The 26,811-nt window shown below is 34.8% G+C and overlaps 1 protein-coding gene across 1 annotated transcript in view; it reads right to left on the reverse strand.

The window, feature by feature from the left end:
* Positions 1-9,742: 9,742 nt before the first annotated feature.
* GFRA1 (GDNF family receptor alpha 1) overlaps positions 9,743-26,811 on the reverse strand; it is a 246,857-nt gene continuing 229,788 nt past the window's right edge. The window contains exons 8-9 of the mRNA XM_070944987.1: positions 10,491-10,544; positions 9,743-9,913 (exon numbers count right to left, since the gene is read on the reverse strand). Coding sequence (XP_070801088.1) covers positions 9,743-9,913; positions 10,491-10,544 — 225 coding nt within the window. The remainder of the gene's footprint in view (positions 9,914-10,490; positions 10,545-26,811) is intronic.

Below are 26,811 nucleotides of genomic sequence, written 5' to 3' on the forward strand. Positions count from 1 at the left end.
ACTATGGTATTTGTTCCTTAACAACAATGTACCCAGCCAAAGGAGTCCACAGGATATAGCCAAAAAAGTCAATCTGACTGCCATGCTGATGTGATGGAAGACTCACATATAAAAATAGGAGATTCTATCACATCGGTATTGCTACCATCTTGGCTTTTTTTAAACCATATCCTGCAGACACCTTTGTACCCAGCAGAACAATTGAGATACCTGACAAATTTTGAACTGCAAGAAGGGAGGGCACAGAATTTTGTAGGACAACATACATATAATTTACATCAGAATAGTAAAAGATGCACTTTTAGACTGCCTTCAACTGGAAACTAAGACAAATTTGTCTTTCAAACCATACCTAGAAAAAAATGCCCTTATATTCTAGAGGTTATTCAGTGTATTTTCATCATCTGTAATCAAAAGCTATCTTTGATTTTACTCCTTACTCCAAATCATCCCTATAATAGTTTAATAGAATATAGTGTTATTTAATACAAACTATGTATTATATTTTCTGTGACAGTTCATGACAACTTGAATTATACAAAAATAACACAAATGTTTATATATTCCTGGGCAAAGGAAACAGGCCCTTTCCCCAACTTGAGTAAGATTAACCAAAACTAATACTTTCACTTTAACTTGAGGCATATGGTTTCAAAGAAATCCCATTAGACAGTCAGTGCTTTCTTGGATCTTCAGGAAATATCTGAAGGCATTTGGGCCTCCTTCTGAGCAATATTGTAAGGGTGGGGAAAAAAAAGAATATACAGAGATTACTAGCAGGCTCTCTGTCTAGTAAGGCAGGAATATTAATTCACAAAAAATCTTGAAGTTCCTTGCTTCATAGACAGGTGTATGAGTATTAAAGGAAAAATGTAAACAATCAGAATGAGAAAAAAGTAACTATCATACACTTTTTGTACCCTTACCACTGTATTTACCTTCTGTCTGATCCTCAAATACTAAAAACAGAAACATTTGTGAAGAGTAGTTTAGAAATTGAATATTTTATTATTTTTTGCCATTATTTTTACATAAGCTTAGACAAAGCATAACATTTAGACAATTATTTTTGATATGGGGAAAGTCACTTATTTCAATATCCTAGATGAAAATGTAACTTCATTGGTAAACAAATTACTCTTAAATATTGCAGTATTCTGTACAGATGAATTAGGCTTCTTGTGGGACTATTTGTACATATGATGTAAACAATATCATACAATTTAGAGGTATAACAGCTGCAGCTGCCATGTGAGCCCAAGAAAATGCATGTTTGGTTTAAGTGCTCGTGACAGTGCCCATACATACTCTAATGTATTTTACCCTTTGAATCTGGATCTCTGCATTAATGTTGCTTTAACTCTTGGAGTGTTATGGGCTGAACATATGAACAGTCTTGAATATTTAATTAAAATAATGTATATGCCACTCATTCAACAGACAAAATAGGTAAAGACTTCTATTCTGATAAATTTTTGGATCCTGGAACAACAACATCAAAGATATTTCCAAGAAGAAATGTAATTTGGCTTGCTGTGCCTTGCCTATGGAATTTTACTAAAACGTCATAGCTCTGCATGTAATACACCCTACTCATGTTTTGGAATACATCACCCACTTTTTGTTTATCACAGTAGGGAAATTGGAATAGTTGGATGAGACTATTGGACAGCACTACAAGCTTTTGTCTGAAAACATCATTAGAATCAGAACCATCTGATTTCCACAACACACATAGGAAATTAGTCAAAGCTAAAAGAACTTACTATCTGTACACTAGATACAATCTTCTACTACTCACCCTTTCATGCATCTACATTTAGTGTAGAAATCTGTTTGATCTGTTGCTTTTTCTTTTTGATTAGTCACCGTGTTTGAAATGTATGAATTGTTTGGGTATTGAAATTGTTAAATGGAAAAAAGCCCAAGAGAATCATCTTAGAATAGAAGCATACAACGTAAGTGCCTGCTGTGTTATATCAAGTTTAACAGTAACAGAGTTGGAAGGGACCTTGGAGGTCATCTAGTCCAACCCCCTGCTCATGCAGGAGACCTATACTAGGGATTTGAACCGCCGAACTGCCGACCTTTCTGCCCATTTAATTCATCAGGTGCAGTGGGAAATTCATAAGCATGAGGAAGACAAGGAAGAATGAGAAGATGCTTCTATTGTGGTTTAATCCTTTCCTGATATAGAAAATTTGCTATAAGTGGTTCCTAGGTTACATAACCTGTGGCTTAGGTAAATGAAAAATGGTGGCTGACATGTTTGATCATGCAGAAAAGGACAGTGACATACTTGCATGGGTGAATGGCCCACATACCAAAATGCAGAGAAATCAAATTGCAAGGGAATGGCCTGTTTCTATTATCCGAGGATTACTTGTATTTCGTCAATAAAGAGAATCAAATTATAGATTAGATTCCAATTCTAATTTAAAATGAAGGAGAATGCCCTATCTTCTAACTACATTCAGCTAGATTTTGAGGTATATTTGGGTGAAATGACAACCAATACCATTATATTGGGTCTTCAGTCCTAAATATATATATTGGAATGTGACTGAAGAGTCTCAATGAATGTTGTTCCCAATTGTCATACTCACAATTATTGTTTCTCATGATCTAGCTTTGCAGTGATACACTCATTCAGTTTCAATCATCTGTTCGATATATAGTCTCCCTTGCCATATATTCCGTGAACGCACAATGTTTTTTAAACAGATCATTGCCTCCAACATTTGATTTACTGCTACTGGATGGAAATTGGAGCAGCAGCATTATCACAGTCCCTGTGAACCAATATTTGTTTCCCCATGGTCCTGTATTTTGTGAAAGAAAAATCCTGAAACTCATCATTACAAGCAAAACCACAAATATTGCTAAAACAGGCATATTGGATAGGCAATAGTAATTGCCGACATCTGTTTATAAGTCAGCCTAATAGACAGAAATACCCACAAGCTTTGGATATCCTTCATCATCAAACCACTTCTTCAGGATGCACCTTGATTAAATATTTTCAGTGGAAGTTTAAGATAGTACATAGATCCATCATCATCAAGAAAGGAAATTAGACTGTCCTTCAGGGTGGGAAGGGTTTTAAGAAACCAATCATATATAAGTACATGACCCAATTTTTCATCAGGCTATAGGAAATTCCCTGTTTGACAGATTAGGAAGCAGTAGCAAAGGGGTAATGCAGTTACTTAAAGCCATTAAAATAAGGCAAAGCTGGATAGGGAAAAAAAATCCCATTTGTACTCATGGAAATTTGGCTGCTATTTTGAGGCAATATATAATTCTAAATGGTTGCATGACAAAAAACCACCTTCTCTATTGGCCTCCCGCAGAAGAAAGATAGAGACTTCAGCTGGTATAGTCACAAAAACCTTTTGGGAGGAAAGAGCAGGAGATTTATGAAATTTTAAAATAATTACTTCTCTCTCCTATTTGAATCAATTTTGAAAAAGAGTAAAACCTTACTTATATCTGGCAAAGATCCAAATGCCAATTGTATCTGGCAATACAAAAGAAAAGATATGAAAGACCTACAAATTCTGAATGATGGGAAAAAAATGCTCCATAGATTTCCTTTTTCCATTGGACAATCATTTTCTGAAACATAGACTGGATTGATCTAATTATTATATTGTAATCAGGGTTCTAACAGAAACCAACTTTAAGTATTACAAGAAATATTTCTCATTATAAACCTAGACTTTGATTTCAGATGATCAACCTGGGATAAAGTAAAATAGTAAATAACTTTTTTTCAGGCAAACAATAGCAACAGCCTTGATCAGGGAAGATTTAATAATATTTTAATAGGTTACAGCAAGATTAAATTTCTGTTGCATAAAAACCAATAAATATGTAGGAAATGAGAGGGGGAAAAAAATACAGTAGTGATTTTAAAGAGGCCGAATCCAGTTAAGAACAAAACAATAATGACCTTCTGAAGTCAGAACGTATTTGAATGGCCACTAATTGAAATGTCATAGAAGGAAGCGAGCTGGTAAGTGAAAGCAAATATTTAAAGATGAGAAATCCTTCACAGTCAGCTGGATTAATTTTCTGCCACGTTCATCACAAGCAAATTTATTTGAGGTGATGTTATAGAAAATGGAGGGCTGGAATACGTTGCTTGGAATCTGAGAAATGCATAATGCAAGAGGAAAGATAATGATTGCTGAAAGCTAGACTCCAGTCTTATCAGAAACTAACTAATAGGGTTGTGCAGAAAACCAGTTTTGAAGGGCAAAACATAAATGCAGCATGGGTAGCCACACAGAGAGCAGCCCCTGAAAAGGCCTAAAGTAACCATACCCTTTTCTGAGTTCCCTGCCAATGATCTCTGGAAAAAACATACCAGATTCAAGGCATTCCCACATATATTCTGGAGTAGGATCTTGCCCTTTAAAACAGATCCCTGAGCATCTACATACTAAACTGTTTAAAATTGCTTGCCCTAAAAATATATTCACAACAGGTAATACGAAATAGCTAAGATGTGAGGCATTGTAAAGTAAAGAAATATATTTCAAGTTTTTGGATGAATTTGATGTATTCTATTTCATAACTGGTTGAAAATATAACCAAGATCTTTTAAGATGTAGAGCTTTAGGTGTTTGAAGTGAGGAATCTGCTGTTGCATTCCCCTTCCACAAAATGGGATTTTGCAATGAAAGAGGAGATTTCTGACATATCCTAACTTCACAGTAACTTAAGATCTGGAAATTCATGCTGCACAATGAGAACTCAAGGAAAAAAAAAATTTGGATTGCCTAGCACTTAATATGCAGTTGGAGTAGGCAGAAATGGGCAAAGAAACATCAGAAAAACAACTTACTTCAAACTAGTGATTCTGTTGACAAAGTCAATGCTCTAAGTGACATTGTCAATGCCATATTATTTTCTTTTAAAAAAGCTCTGCATTTATCCAAAGATAATAGCTTAAAACTAATCTTTTTTTTTCTGTTTGCTTGTTTTACTAGCAATTTAAGATGCAATCCTATCTCCAGCTACATGAGAATATACTGTAGAAAACTACTAAGTGTCAGTACTGAAGGAAATAGAAATAATATAAACTTACAGGGTTTGTAAGTTGGTTACAGAATGGTTACAGAAACATTGTTTCTGAAAAATAATAATTTATTAAATTTATATGCTGCCTGACACCTAGCAACTCCTATATTTGATTTTAATACATAGGGATTTATTAGTGAAACAACTACTTAAGAATTTTATGATGCTTTTAAAATCAAAGGTCAATTAAAACATGAGATCAATAGTTTTCAATTTGAATTACAGAGAATCACACAAGTAAAACAAGCAATATAAATACTGGCCAAGATCCAAAATATGGAGAAAGTAGGTCCAGGATGCACAATGGAGAGTGAATGAAAGCTCTATCTGCCATTTTTCTGTTAAGCGTTGTTGACTCTAATAGAAGAAGTCATTTTTTTAAAAGAAGAAAGCTGGGATTAATTGTATTCAAGATGATGATTATCACAGCTGAACTTTTACATCATTCAATACACGTTTCTACATATGAGCTGCAATTTTATTTCCAAGTGTCTTCCTTCCTTCCTTCCTTTCTCCCTCTCCTTCTTTATTTCTTTCTTTTCTTTTTTCTTTCCCTTTTTTTCCTTCCTTCCTTCCTTCTCCAAAGAGAAATATAACCAATTCTTTGGTCTAAGTAAAAGCAGCTCTTTTAAAACTTATTCCTCTACATACAAAACAGAGGATCTAATCCACATTATCACTTAATTATATAATAGAGGGCTCTGATCTGGATTGGGCCTTTCATACCTATCCTACAAATTAATTTTTAAAAGTTAGCATTTATTTCATGTCTTTGGCAATGTTAATGACAAACCTAAACCTAATTTGATTTTGTCCAAATTAAGAATTGTAGGGAGCAAAAGGGTTAAAATTACTAATCTATAATAGTCTAAAATTCCCTGAACTTTATACTAAAAAAATGACACAGATGATTTGCTGATTGTTATTTAATGAATAAGGTGGGTTTCTGGATGCACACTTAAGTAGAAAATAATTTTCTGGTTTTGATTAGAACTTATGCTATTTTAATAAATACAAATCATTTATATATTTAGTGCTACTTAAATAATACAAAGTCATATAAAGTGTTAAAGATTCTAATAGCCAAATTTAAACCTTTGACTAGACCTTGTTCATTAAAAAAAATCTTTATTTGGATCTCACAATGAAGAATCATGTCTTTTTAAAAAATTGTTGGCTTGGAACAGCTGGGGAATTTCTTAAGAACAAGAAAAAAATAAATTAATAATCACATCTTAGTCATAGGATGCTCACCTTTGCATAATTCTAACTTGCCTATGCAATAAAATTAAACTGGAATTGATAAACAAGTTAAACAAGGAATTGATAAATTCAATCACAGTATAGATATGCTATGCACATATACAAGAGGATATAAAACCTTTTAAATATAGAATTAAAATTCAGGAGGATCTATAAAAATGAGAATATTGCACAGAAAAAAACAGTTGTACAATAAAACAATAAAAAGTAGTACATTTGGGTAGTAAAAATCAAAGGGACAAGATGTGGGTAACTGTACTGGATAGAACTACATGCAAAAAGCATATGGATGTCTTGTAGATCACAAGATGACTAGGAGCTAACAGTGGAAAGAAATGTAAGGGAAAAAGAAAAAGCAAATACAGCCATAGGTTGCACATCTGGAGAAAACTGGAATGTCAATACTACATAAGCATCATAAGCATCAGGCACCACATTTTAGGACATTAAACTGATGCATATCCAAAGCAGAGCAACCAAGACTTAGTGAAGGAAAAAACTTATGAGGTAAGTTTGGATGCAATGGGAATATTTAGCCTGGAAAAGGAAGTATAGTTAGCTGTCTTCATATATATTAAGGCTTTTTGAGTAGAAAACAGGGCAGGGCGTAACGTTTCATAAAAAAGGACAATGGACTTAAAGTACAAGGAACTAGATTTCAGTTGGACATCAGTAAACATTTCCCAATGGTATGAACTCTTCAAGAATAGAACAGACTATCTTGAGAAGTTTTCCTTTGCTGAAGACATTTAAAGAGATGCTGGATAGCTCTCTGTAATAATGCTACAGTATAGTGTTTCCCTGTATTGGATGGGAGTTGGGTAGAAATCCCTTCCAATCTTTACATTCTATAATTCTTTGGAATTAAATTTAAATAATGGATTTTGTCTTACATAGAATTCTGCCAGTCTTCATTAAATAAGAGCTAAGCATTACTGCTCAATAGCCATTACTTTTTCAGTAAAAGCTGCCAACCTATCAGTTTATTAAAACAAGTTGTTTCTATTTGATACCTGAAGTTTGAGTACTTTATTTTAGAATTCGAATAAAATCTTCTTATCTTTGACAGATCAACCAGGGACAAGACCGTAGCTCAAAATAATTGAATCTATTTCAAATAGAACCCTTTAAAGTAAACAATAAAGATTCTGATCTTACTTCCCATTTCTCACCAATTTAAACTGAAAAGAAAAAAGAAAATGATAGACTTGGTTGTAACTGCACAGTCCTGTACAATTCAAATTATATCATTTAGAAGCAAACCATTTATTATCCTGATTGTATTTTTGCATCTATGATATCAGACTTTACTTCCATACATTGTGCAAGATAATGGAAGCAGGTCTATTCTATCTTTGTCTATCTGTTGCTTTCAAATTATAAGAAGTTGACATTATATAACATCTTGATTGTGTTAAACAAGGGAAAATGATTTAACATAATATGGAATGCCTTCAACAAATGTCAGAAAGAACCACAAGAAGCTCCATTTTCCAATACATATATGAACATGGCATACATAAAGTTATACATTGCCATAGTCACATATGTTTTAATAGGAAAATGGTACATATTAAATGGTACATATTAAAAAAAAACTATACCAAGTCAGGAATAATTTTTCCACATGAAATAATACTTGGTTATGGAGAATGTGTGTTTTTGTGTGCATGCGTATAGTGCCCACCTGGAAAGTTGAGAACACCTGGATCAGTATTATTGGGATTTTAGGCAGCATTGATCAATTCTTAAAACTGGTTTCGCAACAAGTGTATCAGATTCAATCTTTAGTATCTGGTTCCAGTGCAAGGTAATTTTTTGTGCACCTACCCCTGTCCAGAGGATTAAATGTTTACCAAAGCTGAAATATTTTCATGTTCAAAAATAAGTGGGTAGAAAATTTCACATACAAGAAACTATTATGATCTGTTGAATGCTATGTGTTCACATCTTTATTGGATGTATCTCTGAAAATATGGAAACATGATACAGCCTTCTGCCTGTGCTTACGGTTTTCTGTATTGGGTCAAGAAATTAAAAGCAAACAATTATACTTATCTTTCTCTAAGAGTAAATATTAATAGATATGGTGTTTTTTTAAATAATCAAAATTCAATACTTTTTACTCATTCACCAGTTAAATAATTAAACTTTATAATTACAGAAAGAAGGTCAACAATGCTAAAGTTGAAATTCTTTAACAAAAGCAAGTTTCTATTTTTTTTAAAATATATCCTCAGAAAGATAAACAAATTTTGCATTACAACAGTTGCTTCTTCTTAATGTAGTTTTTAAATACCTTTCTTAAGGCTGAATTAGCATAACCACAAAAATAAAAATAGCATTAGAAAGTTTAATATTATTTTATATTTCTGAAGAAGTTTTGAAGAAAATATGTGTATTATACTGCTATGATTTACAATGGCTTCTCATTTTAGACTGCAAAACTACATACATATACAAACATAGAAGAGAATGCTAAAACAGCAAAATACTGGTAGCCAAACATGAATAAGTTAAATATAAAAAAAAACTTTCAGGAAGACGTTCATAGCATGTCAAAAGCCTGATCCACAATCACCTCAAAATATGTTCAACCTACTGTTTTTCAATTTAAAAAGCCCAAACCTGCTAAGGGGCAATTTATGCAGGGTTTTTTTTTGCCTGCTGTACAGCGTCTTATCTCCAAAGGGAGCAATGAAAAAAATCTTGTAATGCAGTCCATCCAGTATCTAGGCTTTCAATACATACATTTCAAACATTCTAAACTGGGTCCCAATCTATCGGGAATAAACATACCATTAAATTATTAACCATTCTGGCAATGTTTCCAAGTTGTTGGAAACCACGGTTTGTCCCCAGATTCTATCTGAGTAACATTGAAATAACTGAAACCTATGATGGTGTACAGTAGATCCCATTCATTTTAATGGGTTTGGCAAAAGAAAAATTCCTGGGTGACAAATACAAAAAAAATAGGACTTTAAGAGTCTGATTTATTTCTTCTTGGTCCAGGTTAAAACAGGGAGGGTGGGGGGGTGGGGTAAAATGAGGAAGAGAGAAAAGAATAAACCTTGAATGGTTTACATGCAAATTATTTGTCTCTTTTCAAACACTGCCTGTTCAAAACTCTACTCTGTTTGGAATGTGGGTGTCGCATCTAGTATATGCAAAGCTTCTAAGAACCTTTCCTTGAAAATAGAAAAGAATAGTAATGATATAATATGATGATAATGACAACAACATTGATCCAGTCCTATTGTTTAGCGGAGCGTTTCAACTTAATTCCTAGAACTGTAATTTTCGATCAACAACAGAGGAGGATGGAGGATAGACAGATCAATTTATTTTTCTTTTCTTTTCCTTTCTTTTCTTTTTATGGGTCCTTTTGTTAGAGCAGATACAAGGTTTCTTCTGAAAGTGGGCACCAACAGAATGAGAATGCAATCACCAACAGCAAAAGAAGTGCGCTTGATCTGACGCTTACACGGAGAGAAGACGAATGATCAGAAGATATATGACTGGTGGAGCCTCCTGCCACACTTTCCTTCCCAATTGTGTTCTGCAAGACAGAAAAAACTTCCTTCAATTGTCACTTTGTATTAGCACCTCCTAGCATATTTTACTGTTCTTGTCATTCATCCTACATTCTCAGGTCACTATTCTGTCAGCCATAAAATCTGATCTGTTATGTTTAAAGGTCTTACAAAGAGCCATGTGATTACATGTTCTTCCCGATTACGAGCTAATTACACTGCACAGATCAAGGGCAATTACCATGTGACCTACAAAATCATAGTCTGCTTAAGAATTAAAATATAATTACCATGGCTGAAGGTGAATAGCTATTCTGTCAGGAATACACCCACCCCTCCTAAATATATATCTCCATGTAAAAATAATTGAAATTATTTCAAATGACTTGAACAGATGTACCTCAAAAATCAGACCATAAAGACAGCTGAAATGTAGGATGTTAACCTACCAAACCAAAGAATGAGAAATAGAATTTACATCCCCAAACTTGGAACAGGAAATTCCTCCTCAAAATAATTAATTTGTTTGAAAATTTTTAGAACAAATATTCTGATATTATATAGTGTCAGAAACAATTGTTGCAGTAAAGTGCAAGAACTTACCCCAGTCACACAGGGTTCCGTTATTATAGATTCATTGAAACTCTGCTTCGGTCCCTGTAGAAAAATAAAAAACATTACTACAGACCTCTGTTTTGCTTCCAATATTGGTGGAATACATCATTGAGCTGCATTAAAAGTTAAGTAACCAAAGTTAAGTAAAAGTCCAAACCGTTTATCAGGAATAGCTAAGTACGTATAGAGACCCAGAATTACTATAATGATTGTCTTCTCATTGTATCTACCTGTACAATTAAATGTTTGTGTCTTAATAAATTCAATTATTGGTTAATCTTGCCACTGGTCCATTTGGAAAAAAGGCTGCAATTTTCCTTCATGCGACTGCTAACATTGAAGAAAAATACATGGCAATACATTCTGATTAAATGTACTCTTTAGAAATTTTGCTCACAAATCACAAAGCAAAAAATAATAAAAATGTGAAAAAATGTTATAGCTAATGTTACACATATAGTCCTTGACTTATGATTGGTTGTTTAATAATAATTCAAAATTATGATGGTCTTGGAAAGGATGCTTTACGAGCCATAAAGCAGTTCCAGCTGTCATAAAATGTTGTCCTCCTCCAGTCACATGTCTACATTATGGATGTTTGGCAATTGGCCTGAATTTACAACATGTTGCCAAGAACCCTGTGATCACGTGATCACCATTTGCAGTCTTCCTTGCCAGCTTCCCCAAAAAGTCAATTGGGAAGCTGGAAGGAAGTTTCCAAGTGAAATGGACAAAGGGGAATTGAAATCTTTCCCTGAGTTGAAATCTGTTTTTTGCTCTCAAAGAAAACAAAGACTGGTATCTCACTTTGCTCAGTGACCAAGATTCTGGTCCCAATTGTAGTCACACAGTCAAGGTCTACCTATATATTATTCAATAACTGTCAAAATGGCATTGGTAAATATAGGAGTCTAATGATAAATTTGATATATGAAGGATGGTTCCCTTGAAAGAAGAAATCATAATAGCTTCTTAGCTCTTTTTATGCCAATCATATAATTCAGAAGTATTGCTTGGGCTAAAGCAACACCATTATATCACTATGCTTTCTGAAACATCACTATATGAAATCACCATCTGGCCTTCTGCCATTTACATTGGCAAATAAGTCCTTCTTATGTGCTTATTTTTTAAAATTATTTTTAAGACCAAAAAAAGAAAGGAAAATATCTAGGAGATTCCATAGTATTTCTTTTCTTAGACATCTATTTTATTCCCCTACAGTGCATCTCATATTGGAGAATTTCTTTTCCATGATTATTTTTTATTGGGAATATTTTATTGGCCTTGGGATAGGTTGTTTTTTTCATTTACATAAATTCTTGCCTGATTCTTCCTCCTACATGAAACCTGGTAGTAGTAGATTTCACAGCTAATGTTATGAACTATTCTGATCCTAAAATTTACTGAAGGACTTTCTGTATTTCAAATTCTTACTCCAAGATAATAATTAGAATTCTTACTCCCAGTGTTCCTATATCAGATGGTAGGTTATTAATGATCTGGCTTTTTCAAAACCCTATTGGAAAGTCTGCATGATACTATTTAGTTGATAGAAGCCTGTGTGATGGCGCAATGGTTAGAAGGTAGTACTGCAGCTAATTCTGCCAACTGCCAAGAGTTCAAGTCTCAAAGTTGACTCATCCTTCCATCTTGCCAAGGTCAGTAAAATGAGGACCCACATTGTTGAGGTAATATGTTGACTCTGTAAAATGCTTATAGAGAGCTACAAAGCACTGTGAAATGGTGTATAAGTCTAAGCTATAGTTATTTTGCTAGATAAAATAAATATTTTGCTACATATTAATATTTTTAGCATATTGATTCTTTTAATGCTAAGCATATTTCAAGCATACGTGTATATCAATGTTAGAGAGCCGAGAGGTGAAATATTTTTTTCAATGCTATGTCTATAGTATTTATTTTTACATCTCTCTGGATTTTTTTTTATTTTGGATATTTTCATCTTTATTGTTTAAAACATGGCTGCATTTAATTATATTCTATCAGCTGATTTGATTAGAGCTTACCAGTATTAATTGAATGGCAATAAATTAACCAACTGAATAGATCAAGTGTTATTTTATTAACAGGATTAAATGACTGTTATGGTATTTAATTTCAGATATGAAAAAAGACAAAGATATTGGCATATAAAAACAATGGAAGTTCTTAAGGAAAGGGTTGGGACAAAACCCCCCACATAAGAGAAATGGTTACTTTTCAATCTAGAATAACAATGACCTCAGCAAAACCAGCAAACTAATTTTTGCTGTAAATAATATCTCTTAGACAAAGAGAATAAAGAGACATCCTAATCTCTTTACTTCCTGAACATTTTCAGATGGGGGAAAAAGTTAGCTTCTAAACGAAGATGTTACATGCCAAGTTTCAAATTGGACAAGTACATTTTACTGCTGACTTACAAAGCTGTAAAAAGCACTTATAATGGAAAAGCTGGCAATGACTGTTGTACTAAAAGGTATCAGCCTATCCCTAAATCACAAGTAATAGGGAAAAGTATATAAGAATATACGGCAATTCTATACTAGAATTTTTTTTGTTCCAACTATAGGAGATCCTGGACAAAGAACCTGAAATATTTCTAGTTCGAACAATAATAAGCATTCACATGTATGGCTTTGCAGATTAAACAGATTCACTCAAGGCTGAATAAAAGACTAAATATATATACATTCGTTCACAGCAGATATTGAACATAAAGAACTTCACAAATAATTACATATTACATACATACATATATACTAGAGCCAGTGTAGGTAGTCATTACAACACAAACTAGGAATAGCAAGTTTAAACCTTTCTTAGATGCAGAAGTTGCATCTAGGTGAGTTTGGGTCAGGCATCACTCTTTCAACCTACACTGCAAACTCAAAAAAAAACATCTATCTAACAATCTACTTTAGGTTATCATGGTAGAATACAGTAGTCCTTGGAATACTGCAACTATCATAAATATGAGTCAGTTGCCAAGTGTCTGAATTTTGATCACATGACGATGGGAATGCTGCAATGGTTGTGTGAAAAACAGTCATAAGTCACTTTTTCAGTGCTGTTGTAACTTTGAATGGTCACTAAATGAACTGTTGTAAATCGAAGACTACCTGTATAGTCCATGGCCTTTAATAAAGAGGCATTCATCCTACAGTGGCTTGATTAGGGCTAACAATAATATAATATATATCAAGCACAAAGAAAGTGTGGGTAGGGAAAGAAAGGCTGAAACAGTGGAATTACTCAGATGAATAGAATAGAGTTGGAAGGGACCTTGGAGGACTTCTAGTCCAACCCCCTGCTTAGGCAGGTAACCCTACACCACTTCAGACAAATGGTTTTCCAACATTTTCTTAAAAATTTCCAGTGTTGGAGCATTCACAACTTCTGGAGGCAAGTTGTTCCACTGATTAATGTTCTAACTGTCAGGAAATTTTTCCTTAGTTCTAAGTTGCTTCTCTCCTTGATTAGTTTCCACCCATTGATTCTTGTCCTGCCCTCAGGTGCTTTGGAAAATAGCTTGACTCCCTCTTCTTTGTGGCATCCCCTGAGATATTGGAAGACTGCTATCATGTCTCCCCAGTCCTTCTTTTCATTAAATTAGACATACCCAGTTCCTGCAACTGTTCTTCATATGTTTTAGCCTCCAGTCCCCTAATCATTTTTGTTGCTCTTCTCTGCACTCTTTCTAGAGTCTCCACATACTTTTTACATCATGGCGACCAAAACTGAATGCAATATTCCAAGTGTGGCCTTACCATGGCATTATAAAGTGGTATTAACACTTCATGTGATCTTGATTCTATCCCTCTATTTATGAGATGAAAGTAAGATTATTTTTAACATTTATAAGCTGATATTTAATTTTGATATTTATATATTTACTCAAAATAGAAGAATTCGGGACAGTTAAAAAAAAGGTTTACTAGTTAAGATTGGCTATTGGCTGTTCCACAGGGCCTTTGACTTTGCTGAGCGTAGAGAGCCATAGAGATGTTTTTGATAATGTAGCTCTGCTGTGATTATTCTACTGGCACATCATATATTTATGCTGAAAAAAGTCTGAGTTTTGGGTTGGAATATACGTGGAAGTTCATAAAATTATTAGATTACAATTAACAGTCATATTATTTATTAAACAAAGAAGAACCACAAATATAAAATGTGAGAATAGGTGAGAACTGTCAGTTGAACATCCTTTATTATGGTCATTCCATACATTTCTGGGAGCGCACATAATGTCAACCCTACCAGGTGGACCTTACCAGGAAACCAACTCCACAGGAATTCCCAAAGCCACTTTTATTGAGCTGGGCTATACCTACAGAATCTTGCAAATCTGATTGTGTTTGCCTCCTCCTTTTCTAATACTCCTGTGAATTAGGGAGCTATTCATCTAAGCCCCTTCCACATATTTTTCTGTCTGTTGTGTACTGAAGATTGGTTACAGAACTAGTAAATCTCCTTCACATATCAATAGGGTTGCCAGGAATGTTTTAGTTGTACGTGAAATTATTATTTTATGTACTGTAAGAAGTGCACTTCGGAGCATTTTATGACAATAATATTTTCTGAAGCTCTGGATGTTTTCTACCCAATCTGCCAGGAAAAAAAAAACACTATTAAATGCTTTCTGTTCTTCCAGACTTTCATGAATTTCAATTAAGTGATTGGTCATTTCTTGCTGGTTACCTACAGCTCAGCTTGACAAAGAGCCATCACGTGTTATGCAGTAACAAAGAGGAGATGGGTGGCCATAAAAGTAAATTAATAAAATAAAAGAATCCTTGAGTTATGGCCTTCTAATTGTTTGAACTGCTTCTTTCATCTTTCAGAAGTGGGTTATAAATTAAGTGACAGTAATGAGATAACAGTTTCTGATTAGCTATCACTCAAACATTGAGATTTTTTTTAAAGCTTCAGTTTTTAAAGGTTTCAAATTAAGGCAGTAAAGATCAGGATCAATGGAAAATATCTCCCAGCTTCCCCTGCGCCCTCCAAAAGACAACCTCCCTGAAAGAACAATGAAAAAAGCAATCAAATGTTGGTAAAATTGGTAATTTCCAAAGACCTGCTACAATATGTTTGCTAAAATTTCCCAGTAAATGTATAGATAATCAGTGATTTCTACTTATTTGAGTTGTAGTCTCTCCAAATTTTTAGCACAGGCATTACTAAATGGCAGACAGACTTTTCTGAAACTAGTAACAGCTTTGTGTTGATTGATCAGGATTCATTTCCTAGTGTGAAATCTAGTTACAAATCCTCTGAAAGCCATTTTTCCCCATCTTTTAATTAAAAGTTTTTACATTAAAAAACAAATTGCTTCCTGGATTGAAAATGGTAATGCCTTACATATAGCCACTATGGTGAATGTATAATTAGTTAAGTATTATGAAACAAAATCAAACAATCAAAGCTTAATTCCCTTAAAACTCTTCAATGTTGTTAGACAATGGAAACAAAGCAATAACTTTGTTAATACAATTCAGAAAGTGCATTCATTAGGCTCATAGTAATGAATTACAATTATTTTAGTAACAAAAGATGAAGTAAGGTCAGGAATACATAAGGGTGAAAAATAAATACAACATTGCAAATAAATATGCAAACTTGCAGGCAAATTAACAATCTCAAGAAGGCCAAGAAGTATGTACGTTTTAACACAAAGGTCTGATGCTGAAACCTTCTGTTAAAATGATACTGATCTTCTAGAAGAATTGGAGAAGCAAGAAGAGTTCAGGGAACTGAAAGCATTGCTGTAACAGATCCTTCTGAATGAATTTTCTTACCATAACTTACCATATCTGTGCTGTCTCATAATCCTCTGTATATTACTACTATGGAATTACCAGTCCTGTTTCAAACTTAATAACAGAGTTGGAAGAAGTCTTCTAGTCCAATCCCATGCTCAAGCAAACAAATGGCTGTCCAATCTTTTAAAATCCTCCAGTGATGGAGCACCCACAACTTCCATTCATCTAGTTATTTGTTTTCACTGTTATGAAAATTCACAGTTATGAACATCACTTTTCCTCAAATCTGGGATAAAATTATCCCAGATCATTGACCATAGACAAACAAGAATAACAACAAGATCATTTTTGTTTTGGTGGTTTTAACATCATGTGTTTTTAATGGCAGCTTTATATGGAAATTCAGTAACTCATGATATTGTGCCTGCCAGTATTAAAGGCAGAGTTACAGTAGGCGAGTAAAAGGTTAGCAACCATAACTACTTAAAAATGTTAAAAACAAAAAAAAAAGGAAGCATATTTTTTCCTTCAGTCATCCTTTGGAAAGCTGTATCCTTGACATATTCATAGCCAACGATGATACATAATTCTTTTGTTTTGATTAAAAAGATTTACTAAACACACAACCTGTTTTCTTAGCAGCAAGATCCAAACAATAAACAGAAAAAATGCATCTAAGTGCAAAAATGCAATCAGTTTAACTCTTCTGCTTTTTCTGACTACCAGCTGCATCCATCAGACTTGTCAACAGTATATTATTTGTCTAGCAACACGTTACAATGTACACTGCATTCAACTGGAAAAAACAAATCAACTGTATATCAGGTGCAAAGACCAATAAAAGAGAATTTGATTCAGAATAAAGCGATCCTGAATTCAGAGCCATAAGGCTAAACACAATGCTTTTTAAGCTATGAAGGCCAGTCACCTGAGTTTTTCAATATTAAAAAGATCTGACCCTTCTTGGATACTGAAAGAGTTCATTTGTAACTCCATAACTGGAGCATGAAAATTGCATGCGGTCAATTTACCTAAGAGTGTATCCACCTGCAAATTTACTTGGAAGTAATTCCTTTTGAAATCTACAATTTATGACTTGTTTTGAAGTAATGTATTTAAAAAGCTGGGTTGTAAGAATGCTTCGTAAGTCCCAAGAGTCATGTTTATTCAAAAGTATCTCACTTATTTCAATAGGGCTGACTTCAAAATAAGTATGCTTACAATTGCAGCCTTTCTTGGAAATAAGAAACACTGATTAATTTACAAGTCAAACTAAGTCGAGATTTCACTGGCCTTCATAGTAGCATGTTTACATTAGCTTTGCCTCATACATAAAAGAGTAATGTAGACTCTTTAAAGAAATCACCAAGCAGCAACTCAAAGACTGTTGTACTACTTTAAACCAACAGCTGTTTTCTTATTTTCTCTTTCTTTTGTCCACTGTTCTGCTTGCTATGACAACAGGGGATCAACGCCTACATTGTAAAGTTAGTTACAATTCAACTGGGAAATCCTTTTTTTTTAAACTTTAATTTTTACCTTACCTAAATAGCTATTACTGAATTGATCTATACTTTCAAAGATTACACACACTTCTGAATTATTTTCATACCTCTCAAATGTTGTTAGCTACCACTTCAATGGGACAAAATACAAGGTTCTACTGCTACAAAAAAAAAAAAGAAAAAAGAAAGAAAGAAAGAAAAAGAAAAAGGAAAAGGAAAAGGAAAAAAGAAAGATAGATTCAGCTTCAAAATCTTTTGGAATTTAGTTTCCCAAGGGATTCAAGAATTCAACAACTGTATTCACTGGTGATGCTAGTAGTAACAGAAGCATCTAATGGGATTATTACCGTCATTAGTATGGTTAAAAGAGAATGAATTAAGATAAAGACTAATCCACAAGATGAAGGACAGGCCAACCCAAATGGAAAGAATTCCAAAATCAAACCTGGAAGAAGATAATAATAAACCAGTTCAACATAGTTGTCAACGAAATTATATGGACATAATTGAAACATTTAGACAAGTTTGGAAGCCAAAGGATGAGACACCCGAGAACTCTCCAATATCAGAAGATTCTCCTTATTGAAAAAAAATCCCTGAAATTTCACAATGTGGCATGGAGGTGATGACTACATCAAAATAACCTTTGAAATGTTTAAAGCTCCAGAAGAAGAGACATTTACAATGCTAACATCTTTATATCAATGGATAGTGTAGCAGAGATACTGGGTTATTTTGCTCCATGTATCTACAGAAAAGATGGGAAATGCAAAAGAAAATGCAGTATTACTGAAATGCAATATGCAAAATGTTGCCTTAGAATAACAGAGAGGGAAGTCAATTAGAAAAGAAGTACAGTAGATTTAATATATGATTACTGCTATGAGACTATTATATGAGCAAAAATGAAAAGACTGAAATACCTACAACAGAGGAATGCTTGGTGAAAATGAAGAAATAGCAGAAATGACAAAATTAATGTATTTGATTAGAGAAAAATCAACAACTACATTTATTAGTAATTGGAAATCCCTTATGGTCTTTTTGCTGAAAAAACAAAAAAAAATAACCTATGATTTATGGATTTAAAGATTAGAAAAGATAGCTTATTTAAGAAAAAGAAGAAGGAAATTATGACGTAACCTTAGAAAGAGAAGACAAAATAAAATGTATTTATAAGTGTCAAGACAACTGGAAGCTGCCTCTTTATAATATTTTCTGTTTTCCTTTTCTGTTTTATTTTTCCACTATGTTCTAGTTTTACTTTGTTATCTTTATTTTCTCTTATGGTTTTGCTTTGTAACAAAATTCTTTAATAAAAATTATTTTAAAAAAAGAATCACAAAGAAAAGTAGAGGCCTTCATGGAAAAACACAAATGCACCAACAGATTTCAGAAAAGTCAGTGGGACATGAGAAAAGATAGCTAACGTAAGATGGATAATAGAGAGAGTAAGAAAACCTAACAAGGAGGTTTATCTTTGCTTTCCTGATTACAACAAGGACTTCACATATTTCATGCCAAAATGTGCAATATATTAAGGCAAATGGTTGTTCCTTCTGAAAAACCTGTAGAATCAATAATGAAGCAACAGTAAGAATTGAGTGGAAAGAGAGTTGTTCACAATAGCAAAGGGAATAAGACAAATGAGCATTAATTTGCCCAATCCTCCCTTAAAATTTGAGGTAAAAAAAGAAATAATATGAGATATGGAGATGATAATACTTTTGGATTGAAAGTAAAGAAGACTTCAAAGCCTTCATTATGAAATTTAAAATATAAAATAAAAAGAAGACAATTAACCAAGGACCACTGGAATGGTTTGAGCAAGCTTGCCCTTGTTCAGACAAGGAGTGGCTCTGACCTGATAAATAAAAACTACATTCTTGTCTAAGAGAACCATGATTTTCTACCTAGAAGTTCACCACACTTCATAATATCGATTTGAATCACATGTACCAATGAGATTTATTGTCTTAATAAATCTAGACAACAGAGTTAATCCCATCTAGATAACCGAGTTTATGAATATTTTTGAATTCAAATTTTTAGAATTTGGAATTTTTTTAAAACTAAAAAGTAGTTGGATTAACCTTTAATGCTGGATTCTAAACACCCATGACACTGAAACTGCTTAGTTATTTACCACTGAACCTCTCGTACGTGGTGACTTTTGAGGTGTAGCATAACTATTTTTGTTATAATCAACAAAATTAAATATAATTTTGTAATATAATACAAAAATTGCACTAACATTGTTGTGATTTTCTAATTTGACATACACAGTAGCATCACAGGGTTTTTTCCCCACATTGATAATGAAATAATTGGATTTAACTTCAGTGCAATCAGAAACAACTTAAAAGTACAACATTTATCAATACGAAGCAGTAAATTAAAACTTCATTAAAAATTAAAACCACATGGAACAAAATGATATACATAATAGCAATAGCACTTAAGACTTATATACCGCTTCATGGTGCTTTACAGCAGTCTCTAAGCATCTTACAGAATCAGCATATTGCTTCCAAGAATCTGGCTTCTCATTTTACCGTCCTTGTGAGGAGGGAAGGCTGAGTCAACCTTGAGCCAATCAGGACTGAATTCCTGGCAGTGGGCAGAGTTAGCCTGCAATACTGCATTTTAACCACTGCACCGCTATGGCTCCTATAAAAGAATACTAGCATGCATAGCACTAATCAAAGATGGCAATTCATATCTCAAAGGCTCTCTGAAATAATCCAAGTTATTTTCAAGCTTGCAGAAAGCCACCAGTGGAGGGCATTGGCTATTCTAAAGTACAAGCCTTGTCCTCTCTCAATTTTCAGAAGTGGGAGGACTATAGCAGATTCTTTCAAAATATGCACTTCCAGGCAATACTTGAGCTGCCGCATTCTGCATCAGTTGAAGTTTGTGTTGGTCTTCATCTCCTGCAATTTCAATAATTATTGGTCTCTAGTAACCGCTATTTACATTTTAAAAGTGAACAGTCAATGCTTACAGAGGCATTTAATGTCATGTCTACTTTTGCCTTTTTCAAATAATTCTTTTCTCATTGCTGGCATGGCTGTTTTTGTACTTTACAGCTTTTTTCTTCCACTTTCCTTCTCTTCCACCTGTTTCTTTTCCATTAATGTCAGCCATTAATCTCTTCTTCCTTATGCTTCCTTTCCATCTATCTCAACATTCCCTGTCAAAAGAGTCAGAAGTACTCTATAATCAGAAACCGCCAAGCTTGTATTTGGAATAAATTTAGTTACTTTCTCTTAAAATGCGCATTTCCTATGCTCAGGCACGAATGCTTCTTTTGGTTACAGATTCCAATCTCAGTTATAAGTCAGCCATAACATTAGTAACATTTACCACTCTTCTGTCAAGCTATCATCCTCTGACATAATTTGGATAGTCATAAAGTAATGTTTAGCAAGCCTTGTAATTTTCATATAATGAATCTGAAGATCAGCCAATGGAATTGCATCAAAGATGGAATTTTTGTCAGTGAAAAGAAAAGTGTGATGCAACTGAAAGCACTGAAGGAGAACTTGTATGGGTCTTGCATGATTTGATGGATGTATTGGTATTCATTTTGCTTTGTTTTTAAATTTCAAAAAAGAGCAGAAGTTTATATGTTTTAAGGCTTAAATAGCTGTCCATAAGAAAGCCAGCAGTCTCTTAGAAATGTAAGTTTGTACTACGAGGCGCTTTGAATTAACATGCTGAAAGTGTACTTAAATCGATTCTCACATTAGGATATGCCAGCAAAAGTTAGTTGCTAGTTCTTCCACTTGCTGCATGCCTTGGCATGTGCAAACAGGGTGCAAGTTTCAACATAATTTATAGACCAGTGAAAAAAGAGAAGTAACACATGAAGACTGATGCAGAAAATTTTTTTCATGTGTTGTTTATACCTAGCAATAGTAATAGGACATAGATTTATATACCACTTCACAGTGTTTACAGCCCTCTCTAAGCGGTTTACAGAGTCAGCATCTCCCCCAACAATCTGGATCCTCATTTTACCGACCTCAGAAAGATGTAAGGCGGTAAGAATCGAACTGCTGAACTGCTGGTAGCTGGCAGTCAGTCAGAAGCAGCCTGCAGTACTGCATTCTAACCACTGTGCCACCACAGTTCTTATAGGTGGATAAGACTGAGTACTGTTCCTTCTTGGAGTATTGGAACACATCAAGCTCTTTTGACAATTTTGGAACAATTTTATATTCACTACCTGAATGTATATTTGTTCTCCATTAATAAATGTTCATAATTACATAATTGAAAGCATAATCCAATAAATCTGGATTCTTAATTTTGTTAAAGATATGACAGCTCTATTAGGGAAAATGTTTTAGCTTTTTTCTTATTTTAAAAATGTTAGATTTCAACTTAGAGAGGGAAAGTGTTTCGATATGCCTACTTGTCAGGTTCTGAAACCTAGCAGGTTCTGAAGAACCGGTAGCGGAAATTTTGAGCAGTTCGGAGAACCGGTAGTGGAAATTTTGAGTAGTTCGGAGAACTGGCAAATACCACCTCTGGCTGGCCCCAGAGTGGGGAGGGAATGGAGATTTTGCAGTATCCTTCCCCTGGGGTAGGATGGGAATGGAGATTTTGCATATCCTTCCCCTGCCCATGCCGACCAAGCCATGCCCACAGAACCAGTAGTAAAAAAAATTAGATTTCATCACTGCTATTTGTTCTTTTGAAAACAATGCATGCTTTCTTATTGGATATTTTTTCAACTTCCAAATCTTAATCAAAACCATTAAAATTTTCCGGTAGTTTCCTATACAAATATCAAGCCCATTTTAAACCAAAATCAGCTAGATGTTGACCCTGCTAGGACCTCAAAGCTCCAAATGTCATTTCAAGTGATTTAGACTTGGTCCATTGATCAAGGCTTGAGATGAACCTTGCTTGGGAAAAGTTCTAATACTTCAGTGCAAATATAGAGTTATTCTTTTCTTAGGATTAGGTGAAAAACACAGAATTTGTTTCTGGGATAACATATAAACCTTTAAGTGTAGCCTCCAGAGTACTGTTCAGCTGCCACTAATTTTTAGTAAAATAACTTGCAACTGAATATATGGTTCTGATAAATATGAAGAGAATGGATCTACATATCAATAAAATAGATAAGATTTTGGGTTTTTTATTGCATTGGCCAATCTTTTGCTATAATCACCTTTTTTGTCCCATTCTACAGGTTCTTACAGCCACTGACTCAAAAAAAAACTGGGCACCCACAGCATTAAGCAATTCCGACTCCACATTAACTAGCAAAAAGGTTAAAATCAAGTTCCCAAGAAATTCAAGGCATGTGCTTCACCACTCAGAGCTTTTTTGTCCCACAGGACAAGTAAAGAAATTGCCTAAAAGGAAGACAATTATAGCAGTGTGGAACACACTTATAAATCATTTATGTTGCACCTTTAATCTACAAGATGCTGTGTAATATAATATTGTACTCCGCAATTACTTTCTTAAAGTTTGATACAAAGTAGATCAAAATTGATAATAGTAACGAAGGCCGCTTTGAGGCCCAAGAGAATGGGGTGGTTTGAGCACCGATTAATTTATTAGAACAAATAGATACAATCTTATTAATGCAGAGAAGGGACACAACAAACAGCATTTCAGGTTCCCATTGATTTTAAAGTCTGAAAAGTGGGTGGCAGTCTATATGCTCCAGGAGCTGAATAGCAATTTGGGGAGTGGGAAATGAGCTAGATTAATGCTAAAATCTCTTATTCAGCTAAGGCAACCGACTGGAACATACTACAATAAAAGGTCACGAGGATGAAATAAACATGATTTATTTCCAGTCAATGATTGTAAATGCACACTGAATATTATAGGCAAAGAATAAGACAGTTTAAAAGCAGAATAAAAATGTATTTATGTGGAGAACGTTAGCAATACACTAATGGCTTTTTATTAAGAGTGTATGTTAAACACTTCAGTTAAATGTCTGCACTTTACTTACTCTTTCATAAATGAGATGACGTCTGTAAAGGTTTTGGCATCTTATAGAAATCAGACCAAGATGGGGGTTTTCTAGGTGGTCTGGCTACAGAGTGAGGTAATTCCAATGTACGGCTCGAAGTGCAGACTTATAAAGTTCTATTTTAACATTCATAGATACACTGATATGTTTATCATATATTACTGTGGTGTGATATTGCACTTCAGCATGCATTACCATTCTCTCCCTTTTTAAAATGAAAGACATACAATTCATGATGGTACTTATAGCTGTTGTTATTTTAGCTTAAAAGAAAGTAAATGTATTGTCATGCTACACTGTCAGCCATCAAAAGTACAGAGCACAGCTCTGGTGTGTCATTCCCAAAAAAACAGAACAAAGATCCACTACCGGTCCTTTTTAAAAAAATTATAAGGTTACTTATCTGTCTTACTCTCTCTTTTGGGCAGGCTAAGGACTTGTGCAAGCTTTTGAGCTTCACAATAGTTGTCAGCTACTCCAAATCTGGTCTGGCATTCTTTAAATCAGACTTTCAACTTGGGTGATAATGTTCAATAAATACAATTGTCACTTGAGTTCGGATGAGAGCAGCTTCAGACTTTCAAACTTCTTAAGAGATGTGGATTCCTTGTGATCCCTGCTTTCACATTTCTTTTAAATGGGAGAGTGGGTGAAGTTATAGGAAGATCAATAGAAATGATCAAAGGACTGAAGCAGGTCCCCAGTGAAGAAAAGTTACAATGTTTGAGTTAGTGAGTTAGTTTAGAAAAAGAAACTCAGCAAGTGAAGGATAGGCTTGAGTTTGTATGCAGCTTCATCCAGTCTTATGCATACTTATGTAGATTTGGATTTAGTGAAATTTTCTCCCATGAAAATTTATCAGGTTTTGACAAACTTGATAATCAAACAAGTTCTGCTCTATCACTTAAACATACAAAACAACATATAAAAGAAGAAACATACTGTTGGGAAAGCAAATCTAATTTTCTCACTGGCCCTTGCTGACACAAACTCTCATTTCAGACTAATGTAACAGTGGAAAAGCAAATGTTAAAATGGGAGGATGGAACAGAACTATGTACATAGAAACTGATGACAAAATTAGAAATGCTCCCTAAGCAGAGGATCAATCTGCTTAGGGAGACATGATTTCGACATCCCTGGAAAGAAACATTAATGGCCAACAGAATTATCTTTTGTCACACACATTTTGACTTAAGTCCAATTTTTTCTATAATATACAGTAAAGAAAGAAAGAAAGAGGTGGTCTTTGACTTATGGAAAGTCACTTAGTGACTATTCAAAGTTATAAGTACCTCACTGGGAGAAGTTATGACCTGGATTTAAAGTAAGGATGGTTGGCTCCTTAGTGGTCATGTGACCATACTTTAGGTGCTCAACAGCTAGGTTGCATTTATAATTCTGGCAGAGGTGGTCTTCACATAATTTAACAAGGGGTTCGTCTAGTGCAGAACCGAAAATGTGAGCGTGCAGGCCTTCCGCGCTTGCATGTGGCTTCAAACACACAGTGATTTCATGCATATGGCTTCCAGCACACCTTCTTGGGCAGCCGCAGTGAATAGCGCGGGCGAGGCACGGAAATCAGCTGGGCTGTGTGGGTGGGGCGAGCGATCCAGAGAGTGAGATATATAAGATGGGATAGCACCGGGGTGGGTGGCCTGGCCCAGCCGGTGGTCAAAACTACCGGTATGGGCGAACCAGTCTTAACGGGCAGCAGCCCACCTCTGAACTGTGGTCACATGACTGTGTTTTGTGATGATTTTGCTGAAAGTCAGTATTTACTTCTAATTGTTGGCCAAACCAGTTCCATAGCAAACCATTGGTTCATCTAATGGTCATAATATTTGCTTAAAAACTGCTACAGAAAAGGTCATAAATTCACATGGATGAAGTAGGGGATGACAAGGCTGAACCTGAGGGAGGGGTCAAGCATGTTATCAGTCTTGAGTCCCTTCATGTCCACACATGATCTAAGTCCAGCCAACCTTGAATTCCATTGACTCTTATCTGTGTCCAATTTGCTTTGACCTTAGTAGTTCAGATTCTTGTAGCATGCAATAAACCTGGAATTGTTTGAACCACCTTGCTTCCTGATTTCTTGAGCCTGACAGGTGACCCACTTATCCAAACATATTTAAATCAGGGCTGCTATGAGGAAACTGAAACATTGAGAAGCAGAGAACAGGTACATCTCTTGGAATCATGTAATCTTTATTGACAATTCCTAACAACTTGCTTCTAAATATCCCCTATTTTTTCCTATATACTATTTATATCTATATCTACACCTATATTTTAAAATTATTATTATTATTATTATTATTATTTATTCAATTTATGTACCGCCCTTCTCCTAGTGGACTCAGGGCGGTGCACAGCCAAAACTAAAATACATAACAATACAAAATTTAAAATTAATTAAAAGAATTATATACTTTGGCCCGAATTAAAACAGTGCGAATTAAAACCCATTAACAAATTAAAACTAAACAATTAATAACCATTAAAAACTAAAAAAGGGGGGCGGGGTTCATGTCAGCCCTGCTTGCTGGAAAAGAAGAGTTTTCAGGGCTCGGCGAAAGACCCGAAGATCCGATATCCTTCTTATCTCCGGGGGCAAATCGTTCCAGAGGGCGGGGGCTGCCACAGAGAAGGCCCTCCCCCTGGGGATTGCCAGCCGACATTGCCTGGCCGACGGCACCCTGAGGAGTCCCTCTCTGTGGGAGCGTACTGGACGGTGGGAGGCTATCGGCGGCAGAAGGCGGTCCCGCAAGTACCCAGGTCCTATGCCATGGAGTGCTTTAAAGGTGGTAACCAACACCTTGAAGCGCATCCGGAAGACCACTGGAAGCCAATGCAACTCACGCAGGAGAGGTGTCACATGGGAGCGACCCCTCGCTCCCATAATCCCCCGCGCGGCCGCATTCTGCACCAGTTGGAGCCTCCGGGTACTCCTCAAGGGGAGCCCCATGTAGAGAGCATTACAGTAGTCCAGGCGGGAAGTGACGAGTGCCTGAGTGACTGTG

This window comes from Pituophis catenifer, unplaced genomic scaffold (assembly GCF_029215685.1).
Source record: "Pituophis catenifer annectens isolate HBS135680 unplaced genomic scaffold, rPitCat1.0.hap2 SCAF_6, whole genome shotgun sequence".
In the NCBI taxonomy this organism is placed as follows: Eukaryota; Metazoa; Chordata; class Lepidosauria; order Squamata; family Colubridae; genus Pituophis; species Pituophis catenifer.